This window comes from Triturus cristatus, chromosome 4_1 (genome assembly GCF_964204655.1).
Source record: "Triturus cristatus chromosome 4_1, aTriCri1.1, whole genome shotgun sequence".
Lineage (NCBI taxonomy): Eukaryota > Metazoa > Chordata > Amphibia > Caudata > Salamandridae > Triturus > Triturus cristatus.
Window position 1 is genome coordinate 970,769,454 of NC_140585.1, and position 16,131 is coordinate 970,785,584.

The following is a 16,131-nucleotide window of genomic DNA, read 5'->3' on the forward strand; positions in this document are numbered from 1 at the left end:
AGTGAGGACCCCTGTGGAACCCCACAGGGCAGGGAGAAAGGGCGAGAGGTGAAATTTCCCAATGCCACTGTTTGACTCCGCTCTGAGAGAAAGGAGTTCAGCAATTTCCATGCTTTGTGCCGGACACCTCCTTTCCTCAGCCGGTCCATCAACAATCCGTGATGGACCGTATCGAATGCAGCGGATAGGTCCAGCAGGATCAAGGCTGCTCTGCCGCCCTGATCAACTGCTAACCTGATCTGGTCTGTTGCCGCGATCAAAGCGGATTCGGTGCTGTGGCCCTCCCTAAACCCATGCTGGGATACATCCAGCAAGGAAGATGCCTTTATGAATGCTGTAATCTGTGTGTTCATTGCTTTTTCCACAAGTTTCGCCGGGAGGGGAAGTCGGGAAATAGGGCGAAAATTGTTAGGGTCCGTCGCATCTAAACTCGGTTTCTTCAGGAGGGGGAGAATAGAAGCCGTCTTCCAGATGTTAGGAAAGATTGCTTCTTGAAACATCCCATTGAAAATGGGTGTAAGAAGGTTGGCTATCGGCCCCGGTACTAGTTTCATAATCCTTAGTGGACAGGGGTCATGAGGGGAACCTGAATATCCCAGGCACCGCCAGTTTGTGAAAACAGCACCCCCTGGTGCAACCCCCCGGCAGTTGGCTAGTGTAGCCCTGGGTGAGGAGATGGGTGCCCAAGGTGGGTGGGGGCCAGCAGAGATGTCCCTTGTCTCTTTAGGAGACTGTGAGGTGGTCCCCAGGACCCAACTGCATGATAACACTGGGAAATACAGGCAGTGGGTGACCATCAGTGGCCATAGATTGGAGGCTCTTAGAGATATAGGAGCCAGTGTGACAGCTGTCAAGTGTCACCTGGTATCTCAAGAGCAGGTTGTCCCCAATGCATTCTATCCAGAATCCACTGCAAGGTGGCTCAGGTTCCCTTTGAGTGGGGGGGGGGGGGGTCTCTGGTACTCTTCAGGTAGCTGTGAGGCCCGCCATGCCTGTTGACAGTTTGTTAGGGAATGATCTGGAGAGCTCGCCTTGGGCGAAGGTGGAGCGAAGTGCTCATTTGGAAATGTTGGGTCCGCCTGACTGGGCGTGTGTCACCACACCGTTCATGGCAGCCAGTAGGGGTTCTCAAGAGGACCTAGAGCCTGAGAGGGGGGCCCAGGTACCTGCTTTAGAGAGAGAAGGCAGGGGGTGCGGGAAACCGGCCCCCAAAGTTCCCACGGTCCCGGAGGAAGCAGACCCTGAGGGGTATGCCCTGGAGCCTACAGGGGAACAGGTAGCTGAACTGGGGGACCTACCTGAGCTGACCCATTGGCAGCAAAAAGGAGTACCCTCCAAGGAGGATTTCTGTGAGGAGCAGAACAAGTGCCCTTCTCTCGTGGGTCTGCGGCAGCAGGCTGCAAACCAGGCAGCAGGTGATCAGTCTGGGTCACATTGGGTCTACTGGGAGAATGGTCTCCTGTATTCTGAGCCTAAGGTTGCTGAGCCTGGTTCAGCCCGTGTGCTGGTGGTACCCCAGCGCTTCAGAGCCTTCCTACTGGGGCTGGCTCATGATGTGCCATTGGCAGGACATTTGGGGCAGGACAAGACCTTTGAGAGGCTTGTCACCCACTTTTATTGGCCCCAAATGCGCAGGAGTTCAGACACTCACTGCAGGACATGTCAGACTTGCCAGGCAAGTGGAAAGAGTGGGAGGAAGCGCAAGGCTCCTCGCCAGCCATTCCCTGTGGTCAACACCCCCTTTGAACAGGTGGGTATTGACATTGTGGGGCCACTGGACCCCAAGGCAGCCATGGGTAACAGGTTCATCCTGGTCTTCGTAGACCATGCCACCCGGAAGCCATACCACTGAGGACAGTGACGGCCCCCGTGGTGGGACGAGCACTGATGGGAACTGTCTCCAGAGTGGGATTCCCTCGCGAGGTAGTGTCTGACCGAAGTACTAATTTAATTTCCAAGTATATGAAGTTCCTGTGGCAGGAGTGTGAGGTAACCTACAAGTTTAGCACTCCTTACCACCCCCAAGACAATGGGTTGGTTGAAAGGATCAACCAAACCCTAAAAGGCATGATTATGGGTCTTGAAGAACCTATGAGGCGTAAGTGGGATGTCCTCTTACCATGCCTGCTCTTTGCTTACTGCGAGGTGTCACAGAAATCTCTAGGGTTCAGCCCCTTTGAGCTTCTCTATGGACACCCAGTGAGAGGAACTCTAAGTTTGGTCAAAGAAGGCTGGGAGCAATCTCCCAGGAAACCTCCCCAGGATGTATATAGCTACATGCTGGCCTATAGGAACCAAACTAGGCGTTTCATGCAACTCGCTGGGCGAATCTGGAAGCCAGCCAGGAGGAGATGAAGCGGTGGTAGAGCTTCAGCCTGGTCAGAAAGTGTCAGAAAGTGTGGGTCATGGCCCCAGTGGAGCCCTGCGTGCTCCAGGATAAGTGGACCGGACCATTTGAGGTTGTGGAGCGCAAAAGTCCGGTTACCTACTTGGTGGACTTGTGGTCTCCCAGGAACCACTTGAGGGTCCTGCATGTCAACCACCTGAAGCCCCACTTGGAGAGGTCACAAGTGGGCATGCTCTTAGCGACAGATGGTGGAATGGAGGAGGAGACCAAGCCTCTTCCAGACCTCCTGTCGGTGACAGAGTAAGATGGGTCAGTGGATGGTGTCAACCTCTCTTCCACCCTGACCCCTGAGCAACAGAATGACTGCCGCCAGTTGCTGGGACAGTTTTCTGATCTGTTCTCCCTGATTCCCGGTGTCACGGATTGGTGCATCAATGATGTGGACATTGGGGATAGTACACCTGTGAGGCACAAAATCTACAGGGTGACTGACAGGGTGAGAGCTTGCATCAAGGAGGAGGCCTCCAAGATGCTTGCGTTAGGGGTGATTGAGTCCTCTAACAGTCCTTGGGCCAGCCCAGTGATCTTGGTCCCAAAGGCTGCCTCACCGGGTGCCAAACCAGAACTCCGGTTCTGTGTGGACTACCGAGGGCTCAATTCAGTCCCCAGGACTGACGCGCACCCCATCCCCAGAGCTGATGAGCTAATAGATCGGCTAGGGTCTGCACGGTACCTCAGCACGTTTGACTTAACGTCTGGGTACTGGCAGATCGCCTCGACTGATGGGGCAAGAGAGAGGTCAGCATTCTCCACACCAGATGGGCACTACCAGTTCCGGGTTATGCCCTTTGGGATGAAGAATGCCCCTGCCACCTTTCAGAGGTTGGTCAACCAGGTGTTGGCTGGACTGGACGAGTTCAGTGCCGCCTTCCTGGATGAGATCGCAGTGTTCAGCGCCAGTTGGGAAGAACATCTGCGTCACCTCTGGGAAGTGTTGATGGCGCTGCGGGGGGCAGGCCTCACGATCAAGGCAAGTAAGTGCCAGATCGGGCAGGGTTCCATGGTGTACTTGGAACACCAGGTTGGGAGCGGCCAGGTGGCGCACCTGCAGCCCAAGATTGAAACCATCCTGGCTTAAGAGCCCCCCAAAACCCAGACAGAGGTGAGAGCCTTTTTAGGACTCACGGGTTACAACAGGAGGTTTGTCTAGGGGTATGGCAACATTGTTGCACCCATGACCACGCTGACTTCCAGGAAGCAGCCCAAGAGAGTGATTTGGACTGACACCTGTCAGAAAGCTTTTGAGGCCCTGAAAACTGCTATGTGCACGGCGCCCGTGCTCCTGGCACCCAACTTCTCCAGAGAGTTCATAGTCCAAACAAACGCTTCAAAGCATGGTGTGGGGGCTGGTTTAGCACAGATGAATGAGAAGGGCCTAGATCAACCCGTAGCCTTCATCAGTAGGAGGTTACTTCCACGGGAACAGAGGTGGAGTGCTATTGAGCATGAGGCATTTGCTGTAGTCTGGGCACTGAAGAAGCTGAGACCATACCTGTTTGGGACTCACTTCCGGGTTCAGAGAGACCACAGGCCCCTTAGATGGTTGATGCAGATGAGGGGTGAGAATCCAAAGTTGTTGAGGTGGTCCATTTCCCTACAGGGGATGGATTTCACGGTGGAACACCGCCCTGGTCCAGAACACGCCAACGCTGATGGTCTGTCCAGATTTTTCCGCCTTAGTGATGAGAACTCCCAGGAGGTAGGGTAGTTCTCCCCACATTTCAGCTGGAGGGGACATGTGTTAGACCTGGCACCTTGGCGTGGGTCTCCCTTCCATTATTTGCTGTTCCTCATGTGTTTTTGCTGGTGTTAGATCCTTTGGGCACTGTGTCACTGCTGTCCAGTGCCACAGTGCAAGTGCTCCCTATGGTAAATTGATGTATGAATTAGTGATTCCATGATTGGTTGGTTTGGTTTACCTGTCAGACCCTAGTACAGTGCACCAGGAGTGCCCAGGTCTGGAAATCCAAATACTGCTGGTGGGCTTGCAGCGCTGGTTGTGCCACCCACAGAAGCAGCCTGTAAAAGTGTGTCTAAGGCCTGCCATTGCAGAGGCTGCGTGCAGTCTGGTACTGTCATGCTGACTGGGCAAGTGCACCCACTTGCCAGTCCCTAAACCTTCCCTTTTCTTCATATCAGACACCCCTATGGTAGGCCCAAGGGCAGGGTGCATTGTAAGTATAAGGTAGGACGTGCCCTGGTGTGTGTGGTATGTTCTAATAGTGAATTAGAGCCATTTTTGTTTTTCACTATTGCAAGGCTACCTGTTCTCCATAGGCCAGAATGGGCAGTTTGATTATTACATCTTATAATCCTAACTGACTCAGGGAACATGGTAGAAATTTGAATTTAATATGCCTGAATTCAGAGTGATAAAATACATCTTTTAGTGAAGTTGGTTTTAACATTCTATGTTTGAAAATACCACTTTTAGAAAATAGGTACTTTCTTGTCTAACCATCCAAACCTTCCTCTGCTAGGCTGTGTATTATTTGTCTGGAGTTTGAGTGACAGGGGCTGGGGAAATTCCAGGGAACAGGGTGAGTCAGCACAGGGCTGAATAGAGAGATCTACATCTAAATGGGTGGGAGGAGTTGCACCTGGGACCTGAATAGGGCTGTGCCTTCCCTCCACAATGCTGGCTCCACCTCCAGTGGTGCGTCTGATGTCTCTGCCCTGCACTCTGAAAGGAATGAAGGAGTCTTGTCAACAAAGTGCTCCAGGACTGACCAGAACTGGTTTGGACAAGGCAAAGGCCTCTCTGCCTTCAGAGAACACAGAGAAACTTAGTATAAATATTGGGAACCCAAACCCAAGAACTTTAGATCACTTTAGGAAAAAAGAAGAAAAAAGTGCTGCTTGGGGGATTGGCCTGCAGTGGTTGCCTGACTGCCAAAGAAAGGAGAAAGGACTTTGTGTGCCCTTTATTCAACTTGTGAAGGATCTCCAAGGGCTTGGAAAAGAGCTTGCCTCCTGCTATAGTCTCAGGGCCAACAGACTTCACCCATCAGCTCCCCAAGAGCTCTTTTGAAGTGCCTGCAGTTGTGCTGGACTTTTTGAGGACTTGCGTGTCGCAAGGAACTGAAAGCACGACTCAAGAACAGGAAGCGTGTCGCCGAACTGCCGCTGCCGCTTCACAACACAAAGCGCCTCGCATCACCGAAGAGGATCGCCGTCGCAGCAGACGCCGCCGCATCCCCGGGAAGCGTGTCGCAGAAGAATCGTTGAGTCATCGCAGGTCCACTGAAGCGCCTCGCATCGCCAGGAGAAGAGGATTGACGTCGCAGCAGACGCCGCCGCATCACTGGGAAGCATGTCGCAGGGCCTGTCGCGGCTCATCGCAGGAGACAAGGATCGACTTCACATCAGACGCCGCCGCATCTCCGAGAAGCGTGTCGCAGGGCCTGTCGCGGCTCATCACCGGAGAAGAGGATCGACGTCGCAGCAGATGCCGCCGAATCACTGGGTAGAGTGTCGCAGGGCCTGTAGCGGCTCGCATGGTTGTGGAAGCAACTCGCATCGCCAGGAGAGAGGATCGACGTCGCATCAGATGCCGCCACATCAGTGGGAAGCGTGTCGCAGGGCCTGTCACGGCTCGCATCGTGAGGAAACATCTGGCATCACCAGAGAAGAGGATTGACATCACATCAGGCGCCGCCGCATCACCGGGAAGCGTGTCGCATCAAAAAGGAAGCGCCATCTTTGTTTCTTTGCACCGGATTTTCAATGCATCAACGTCCTTGCAACACTTTTGTTGCCCTGCGTGTCGTATCTTAAAGTACATTGAACTCTGAGTGTCGCATTTACCATCTTAAGAGAACTAAGCTAAATTCTACCATTTTAAAGTAACAGTATTGTGGATTTGTGTCGTTTATGGTCTTATGTTAAATCTATATAAAGAATACTTATTTTTGATATAAAACTGGTGTGGTGTCCATCTGTAGTGTTGTCACTTGATTACTGTATGTGTTCACAAATGCTTTACATACTGCCTCTGGGATAAGCCTGTCTGCTCGTGCCAAGCTACCAAGGGGGTTAGCAGGGGTTATTTTAGGAGTGTACCTACCTATGCTAACTAGAGACCCCAAATCTAACAGTATGGCTCCCACTCTCGGTTAGTTGCTGACTCTATTGCATTTCCTCCACTTTCATTGTTTTATTCCCTTCTCTGGTTAGTGTTTCCATTTTTCCTGGTTGACTTACCTCCTTTCCTGCTAGATTTCTGTGCTTCATGGTCCTCCTCGGTCATTTTGGACCCATTATTGCTACTGGTTTTCGGGAGCTGCCATGCCTCTTGCAATTTCCCTGTGCCTTAGGAACTTGCCATTGTTATCTCCCCTAAAGTACCCAGTGAGGTCCATTGCCTTCCATGGAGGTACATCATTTCATGTGTGATTCCTGCATACATGTTAATATTATATATATTAATTTTAATTGTGCCACTTGTTCTTTTTGGTCGTCCAGCCCTGACTCGGAGAGCACTAATTGCAGTGCCATCCCTTCCAGACATACGGAGAGAATCTTGAGTGATGGGCCACTGTCTGGTGTGTGTGTTTCTCTCATGTCTTCCCTTACCTGTATTACCCTCTTTCCCGGTTCTGGGCTGATCTGGGAGTTTGGGTTACCTTTCCACCTCTTGAGAAGTCCTAAATGGATTACCATCTGAGTTCAGAGTCCTAGGTGCATTCTTGACAACATACCATTGGGGCACTTTAGTGCTACAGGAGGGGCATACGGTGCTTGTGTGTCTCCTTGTGCAATATGAATGGGGCCAGTGTGGTAGGCTGGCCTGGTATATGCTGTCCACTAATGTAAGTGGGCACCTTGCATCAGCCCAGGCAACCCTTATGGTGATTTAAGAGGTCTCAGACAACCTTAAAAAGCTATTCAAGTGGTAAGCAGCCTTCAGGATTAGTCTTGAAGGAGTGTAAAGCAGCTTGTTTTACCAGAATGCAATCTTATAGTATTGATTAAATGAAAGAGAACCATACAAGGTTTTTATAAAAATATGTATTTATTATAGAACACTCTCAAGTACGTTCCAGTATTTCCGACATGGAGATAGACACAAAGCACACAATAGTATAGCAAAGAAATCACAGAAAATAGCACTAATACACAGTGGGCCCCAGGGGGGGACCAAACCATATACTAAAAAAGTGGTATAAGAACCACGACTCGAGTCAAGGCAATTTTGAGAGGACGTAGAATTGCTGGGGCCCCAAGGAACCACCCAGGGTGAGTAGATAGGGACCCCCACGGAGTGCGTGTGCAGTGTGAGTACACGACTGCGTGCTCTATACAAGTCTATGGGTAAGTCACGGTTGGATTTTTAAAGATTAAGGACGCTTCACAGTGGACTACGAAGAAACCCCCCGGGGGGCAGAAGGTTGGAGAGCCACCCCATCCATGGATACCGAAGTAGCCAAGTTACCGAACCCAGGGAAGCTGGATGCTTAGGTGTGAAGTGGCGTCAGAAACCGCTGTTGAACCCAATGGAAGACTTCGAAGAAGAGCCGCTGCTGGAAGAGGAGAAAGTGTCAGTTGGAATCCAAATGTGGATTCTTGTCGAAGAGTACCTGAAACCAGAGGGGCAGAGTCTGGGTCACTAGAGAGTGACCAGGGGCTTGGTAGACAAACGCCCACCGATGTCGGGAGCTTCAGGATAGATGATGGTGACCGTGACTCTGTAGCTGCGGGGACCAGGCGACGTTGAACATGACCAGTAGCTGGATGCGAGCTGTCCCATGAAGGATGTCGAGTGATGAGGGGTTGGTGTCCAGCAGGAGCACCAACAAGCCTTGGCAACAGTAACCCACGCAGGAAGTCAAGGAAATGTATGGTTCGAACCAGCAAGGTCCAGGAAACTCACCACACACAGGGGATTCGGGGAAGGCCCCGAGCAATCAGGGGAGCCCAAGTAAATTAAAGATGACACTCAATTGGACCCACAAGTAGGAGGCACAGAAGTAGCAAGAGGACCTCAGACAGCTTCACAAAACAACAAGCTATGGGGCACAAGGTGTGAGGTGGTAGAAGATCTTTGTAGAAAGAGGTGACAGAGTGTGGGGCTACTTGGAGCCCAATGCACTTGTCACAGGATTGACAACAAGCATATACACTTGCAAAAGTATGCGGTGCACAGGGGTTCGGGTACTGCAGCCCCCACAAGGGATTCTGACCTCAAAATAGGTAAGAGTGCAGCTCGAAAATTGATGGATGTAGAAACCTTCCTCCTGTGTTGCTGAGCCTTTCTGAGTCCATAGGAGCTCGGGATCAGCAGACCGGTCAGCAGTGTTGCAGTGCCTGCGAATGCAGGTGAGTGACTCTTTCACTCCAAGGGAGATTATCTTCAGGTGGCTTGGATGCTCCACAGGCCCTACACAGATCCTGTATGGTGCACAGGCACAGAAGATGCTGCAGACTGAGAGGAAGACAAAGTCAGGCCCAATCAAAGTCCAGCAAAGTCTAGAGTGCCCAGACGGTCAAAGTGCCGTGGTTTCAGTTCTGAATCTTGTCCATGGCGAATATAAGGTCCTACAGCCAGGTAAGCCCTTAAGTACCCACGGGAGAGGGTTGGAAATATTCAGGGGACCCTCCAAATGTGCGCCTCATGCAGACTTTCAGTCACAGGTAAGCACACCCACCCAGCCGAAATACACTAAATCCTGCCTGGGAAGTGGTCACACCTCCCAATGACAGGATGCCTATTGTTCTACCTTCCCCTGCTTGAGTTTGGCTCAGCAGCAGGAGGGCAGAAACGTGTCTCTGGTCTGCAGCAACCATTTTGTGCTGTCTGGAACTAGAAGGCTGGTACTGATAAACACCAGGGGTCCCGCGAAGGACGCTTCTGAGGGGTGGAATCATACCTAACGCACCAGTTACCGGTGTGGAGGAATGATTCCAACATGTTTGACACCAAACACAATAGGGTTTGTTTCAGCCATTTTAGTTGGTCATCACTCGATCACGTAATGCCCCTCTTTAGTAGTATATGGCAGCGTCAGCGACAGCCCGGGACAAAGAACTCAATAGGCTGCTGTGGTGCCCTGCTCATGCAGGGGCACCCTCTCACTTAGAACCAAGAATCCTGCCCTCAGGATTGTAAAGGCCTGCTAGAGGGGTGACTTATAGGTTCTAAGTGCATTGACTTTTTGATATAGTAAACCTATATCTTAAGTAAGTGGTGCATGCACCAATTTACACAGGCTGCAATGGCAGGTCTGTAGTTCCATTTTGCATGGCCTCTCATGGGTGGCATCATGCATGCTTCAGCCCATGGGAGGCCTCTGGGGTACCTATGTCCTCGGTAAATGCGTACCCTATACTAGGGACTGACAAGGGTACCCCAGTATCCAATCTGGAGTATTCCTAAGTACATAACATAACAGTTTAGGGAGAAAGTAGATAGACTGGGGTCCTAATTAGCAGGATCCCAGTCAGACAAGTCAAGAACAGTATTACAACCAGCAAAAAGTGGGAGTAACCACAAGAAGCAGATCCTAGAGCCAGCATAAAGTTTTGACCCCACAGGAGCTCTCGCTGGGTCCCCTAGAGAACCTGAGGGGGTGGGGAAAGGTATCCCTACCCTGTCCCCTTATATTATTTTTTTTCTAAACGTCAGGGGACTAAATCCCTGGGTCCTGTGTTACCTACCAGCAACATTGTTTGTGTGCAGCCAATCGTAGCCTTGCTCCCACAGGAGTAACTTGGCCAATGGAACAAACACCCTAGGCCTATCAGAAGGCTCTGTTTTTTAAAACTGGGTTTCAGGGACTCTTGCGAGAGTCCCTCAAACCCACCTGTCCAGATATACAACTATTTTTCAACCTTACGTTTTCAAAAACTACGGAACAGAATGAGAACAAGCACAGTCTGTTGACCAAGATCTAGCTTCCTGGCATTTTGATCTAATTCCACTCAGCAGTTTTGGCGGTAGAGCTTCTTAAGGAAATCTATGTAAAATGCATGGGGCTTTTGTGTTTTGGGTCTCCCTTTTTTCCTATCCCCCCCCCCACTTGGTGGATCTCCCCGAAACTTTCCATGCACAAACTAGAAGGAGCTTCGTCAAATGACGGCAAAGTCAGCAAAATTAAAAAAAATCATGTCCTATGGAAACGCTGACTTACCTATAACTACCCAGCGGCGACTGCCACTGGGATATATATAAATATTTGCACGCCAGCCAGAGGCATGCCCAGAGGCCCTGTTGTACAAGTTGGCTGGAGTGATAGTGGTATCATCTGCAGTTCTCTTTTTCCAAGGTATTGGATTCGCTCCGGCCCGCCTCAATGAGTAAGCAAAGCAAGGGCTGCTGCCAAGTGCAGCTCGTGACTTCACGAGGGGCTGGATTCACTGAAATCACAACCCGCGGCCCGGTGGACACTTATTTTCGAGGCTGGAACATTTAAGGGAACCCGAGGAAGCCCTTTGGTTATTACATCAACCAGGACATTAGCAACCGGACACCCGCGTTTGGTCCTGCACAGCACCGATCCATTTGAATTTTGTTATCAACTCCATCCCCACGCAGCATCCACCCAGGTATGGTGAACTCTGGGAGATGTAGTGTCCATAACACTACACCAGATGGACGATCATGTGACCAGGGGTTATGAGTGCCCCGACCAATGGGAGGGTTGCAGGACTATTCATAAATGCGGGTGGTGCAGCACCCTGGCAAACAGCGGCATCGGAAGAAGGCGAACAGAGCCGAAATGCATCATGCCTAAATGTTGTTAAAAAAAGGACTTCCGAAGATATTTCCCCATGTGGCCTCTTACTTTCTTCATTGGAGGGTTCCAGTTATATTTGCACGCCAGCCAGAGGCGTGACACGAGGCCACGTTCTACAAGTTGGCTGGAGTGTTACTGGTCCCTGCATCTGCAGTTCTGTTTCCAAGGTATTGGATTTGCTCCGGCCCGCCTCAATGAGTAAGCAAAGCAAGGGCTGCTGCCAAGTGCTGCTCAGGACTACACGAGGGGCTGGATTCACTGAAATCAAAGCCCGTGGCCCGGTGGACACTTATTTTTGAGGCTGGAATGTTTAAGGGGACCCGAAGAAGCCCTTTGGTTATTACATCAACCAGGACATTTCCAACCGGACACCCGCGTTTGGTCCTGCACAGCACCGATCCATTTGGATTTTGTTATCAACTCCATCCCCACGCAACATCCACCCAGGTATGGTGAACTCTGGGAGATGTAGTGTCCACAATACTACACCAGATGGACGATCATGTGACCAAGTGTTATGAGTGCCCCGACCAATGGGAGGGTTGCAGGACTATTCAAAAAGCAGCTGGGGCAGCACCCTGGCAAACAGCGGCATCCGAAGAAGGCGAACAGGGCCGAAATGCATCATGCCTAAATGCTGTTAAATAAAAGGACTTCCGAAGATATTTCCCCGTGTGGCCTCTTACTTTCTTCATTGGAGGGTTCCAGTTATATATATATTCACTTAAAAAACCATAGGTTTCACACATGTTATAGTTAGCTGGACATTTCCCTCGTAAAAAACCAATGAAATTCCCCCGTTATAGTTAGTGCAGGCAACTATAACTCACGCAACCGCAATCCTCTGCTGATGATGTCAGATATTACATCACTGTATTTAGACACCTATTTACCCATGTCTTCTTCCATTAATCTTTAGCTATACATATATTACAAATATTTATTTTTCAGAAAGACAAATATGTCATCAGTGATGTAATATCTGACATCATCAGCAGAGGATTGCGGTCGCGTGAGTTATAGTTGCCTGCAATAACTATTAGGGGGGAATTTCATTGTTTTTTTACGAGGGAAATGTCCAGATAACTATAACATGTGTGAAACCTATGGTTTTTTAAGTGAATTTGCAAGGTTTTTTAAATGCTAATTCCTAACTATAACGTGTGTGAAACCTATGGTTTTTTAAGTGAATTTGTACGTTTTTTTAAATGCTAAGTTATGTATTTATTAATATTTATTTATTTATGGTTTTTCACCGTGCGCGCACCGTCAGCGTGCACGTACGGTATGCTTACCGTACGCGCACGGTGCGCGCTTATAGATATATATGTACTTTTAACTGCAATTTTCTCAGGAACTACTGAACAGATTGACTCCAGATATCCAAAAGGCACATCCCTGACCTGAGGACTACCTCTATGCCAAATTTTAAGTAATTCTGTTCAGCCGATCGGGCTGTACCTTGGACTAAAGGTCCCTATGGAAAAATGCATGGGGAAAACGCGTTTTGGGACCCTACTTTTTTCTCAGCCCCCGCTTGGCGAATCCCCTCGAGACTTTCAAGGTAGGAGCGGAGCGGAGCGCCCCACCTATTTTGAAAATTTCGCGAGGATTCATCAATCGGCGCCAAAGTTATTCCAAATAGAATGTTGCGGATTTCCTATGGAAACACGGTCCTAACTATAACTATCTACTGGTAACCGCCAGTAGATAATATAGACCACGGAGCAGTGATATATATATATATATATACATACACATATATATTATATATTTATATATCACAGACACACATATATATCTATATATATTATATATATATAGATATATATAGAATGACTAATAATAAAGGATGTTGGTATCGCACATTGAGGGCAACCTGACCAAAGAAATACTATAAATGCATCTTTCGATCTGAAAGACAATAACAATAGATTTTGATATAATCCTTAACACGTTTTGGCTGTAGTTGTTAGATTAATTGGAATTCCTTATTAAAGAAACCAGTAAAAAAAGGGTTTGGACTGTAGTGGGTTGATGAGTATGGAGTGAGCCATATTCATTTGACACATATGAAAATCTTATTTGATGATAATAATGGGTTGCTGTACCTCCAATGAAAAAATAGATTTACAGTACATTACATCGTACTCACTTGTTGTTTTCATGCCTGGCTGCCGATCAGTCTGCAAGTACATTTTGTGCTACTTACCTGTGCTGGACCTTTTATGTGCTTTTTCGTCAGGTGAGCCCTTTCAATTCAAACAATATTAAAATCTGGTCCTATGTGAATTTCTCGTGAACATCCCTATAAATGACAGTACCACTGGCGGTTCCTCCGCTAAGGCGGAGGAGCCTCGCCCCATTGCTCAAAGGAAAAATAAGATGATAATAGCATATAGTTATTATCATTTTATTTTTCCTATTGCAGTCAGTGGCGGGGTGGGCAGAGCTGGCCAGAGCAGGGAAGGAGTGGTTTGCACTTCCTAAGTGCACATCTTGGGCCAGCCAAACATTTCATGCACACATTGCATGTTCCCCACCAGGCTGTATTGCACAGCCTGGTGAGGAACATGCACATGCTCCCTGTCCCCATTTGAGCACTAAACCACAGTACTCAAATCAATCACAACGCTGCATTGCAGCGTTGTGATTGGCTCAGGGGAGCCTGTGTGCCCGGGTGCTTCCTGCTGCCGGCCCAGACTGCAGGAAGACGTAAAATGACAAGGACGGAGGAGAAGCGGCATCCAGTCGTAAAAGGTAAGTAATTTTTTCTCTTTTTTTCAATCCCCCCACCCCCCTTAGTAGCAGCCGCTACTGGACAGTACATAGGATTTGGAGCAGAATGTAAGATATACACTGTCCTGAAGTCCACTGCCTTCCAGTAAGATGATTTGTAGCTATTGAATTGAACTAGTTGTCATCTTGTGCATCCAGTATTTTGGTTCACTATTTATGATGACATAAGTCATGAAATTAGATATCCCAGGAAAAATACAGTCAAGGTCTGAAGTATTGCTCTGTGAGTACACAACTGGATAACAACATTACCTTAATGAACTCTAATTGGCCACAATGCTGATACTACAAGATGGTCCTACAATAATAATTCTACATATACCTAGTACAAAGAAAAGAATGGGTTAGTTGACAATAGCCAAGACAGAATTGAATCAGCCCCAAACTATTTGCATTTAATACCTGTACACAAATAAAGAGGAAAGCCTGATACTTACAGCTTATAACTCATGGCAACATCCACGAAATACTTCCGTCTTTGCCGATACACATTGTCTTTAAATCCCTGAGGCGAGAAACAAGCGTTTATTTTATTAGCGCTCAGATAAAGTAAAATTAAATTACACTTTAATTAAAAAACATTACTAACAGCAGACAACAAATCCATTGATTCTACTACTGCATGTGCAGACAAACAACGGTAAAATTAAGCTCTTTTGTTACATGCAACAGGAAAGTATGCATCGATTACTCATTAATTGGGTAGCAAGAAGCCAAACGTTTTGCAATCAATCACCCCCAAATTGTGCAGGCTCTTGTTCCCTGGAGTGTATATGTGCCTTTGAGGAGGCTAGCTTAACAATGATATAAAGTTATTATGAGTTGAAGTACACCAAATATGCCGGGCTGTTAATTTCTAATTTTTATAAAATAAGTATTACCAACATTTTACTATTTAACATGCAATTCATGCTGAAAAGTGTGTATCTCTCATTCAGAGTAACCCCCTCCTTCAATTATTCAAGCCTCCTTATAAGTAGTGGTGCTGGAACAATTTTCAAAGCAGGGGTGCTGCCATTAGTATTACACCACCCAGGTCATAGGAAATGTGAAAAATCCAAGTGTCACACAAAGAACAAGTGTAGCAAATGAGCCACGCCCGTGCTGCAGGAGAGTAGTAAGGGTGTGGTATGTAGCTTGGAGCAGACTGTCCCAAATATAATGGTATGGTAGTGTACTGTCATTTACTGACAGCACATTTTCGATTGAAATGGTCACTAAATGTTCACCGATATGCAGCTTTTACTGGTAAAACTATATAGCGCACAAACGTCAATGTGAGAAAATATAGTTTCAGAGACTAATTGCCATTTGAACATCACTAAGGAATAGGTAATAATCTGTTTTGATATGATTAAAATTCATTACGTCCATCACATGTCAGAACTGCAAAAACAGTAATTCCTTTGTTCTTTCTTAACTGCTATCAAATATTTGTACAATACAAATTGTATTGTGTTAGAAAAAATGGACATCCTACAGCCTTTCCTTAAGCACTCCTTGCACTCCAGTAATATTGCCACATAGTTCACTTTACAAAATCCTTTCACTTTGCAATCAGAAAACGAAAAGTAAGCACCATTCTCCATGTTAAAGGAATAAGCAGCAATTTGTTAGAAGACATAGCCTGACAAATGACCTCTGGTTTTGGACGCACAGCAAATGTAACAAGATAGAGCAAGATTTCAAGGCATTTCTACTGCTCACTCACGTTCCGAGCTCTAGCTCCATAATTTCTGGGGTGCTGCAGCTCCGCCCGCACCCCTACTTCCAGCGCCCATGCACGTCACAGCGCTTTTTTCAGTTACAATTTAAAGGGAAGTTAGAGGTTTTGGCAATCATTGAACAACATTTCCTAGTATTGTCTCATGTTTCTCCAGACATGAACAATGAAATCCTTGAAATCAGCAAATTGTCATCTTTCTCCATGCCCTAAAGGTCCGCCAAAACTAAATGTATAGGTTTTAATCAGATGGTGCGTCCAGGGATGCTAAAGGTTTTCTCCAGACTTATAGCCTAATTACGAGTTTAGCAGCCCATCGGACCGCCAAACTTGCGGTGGAGGTGTGGTGGCGGTCGGAGACCGCCGCAAAGGAGGTCCAACCGTCGTATTACAACTACAGTGGTTGGGCCGCTGTAACCACCAGGGATCTGTGATTCCTGGCAGTGGCGCAGCGGTCAGAGGCTCAA

The 16,131-nt window shown here is 48.0% G+C and overlaps 1 protein-coding gene across 1 annotated transcript in view; it reads right to left on the minus strand.

Moving 5' to 3' along the window:
• The window catches only part of TPH2 (tryptophan hydroxylase 2), a 270,435-nt gene that overhangs the window by 200,868 nt on the left and 53,436 nt on the right, over positions 1–16,131 (minus strand). The window contains exon 5 of the mRNA XM_085650683.1: positions 14,379–14,446. Within this exon, the coding sequence (XP_085506809.1) occupies positions 14,379–14,446 (68 nt within the window). The remainder of the gene's footprint in view (positions 1–14,378; positions 14,447–16,131) is intronic.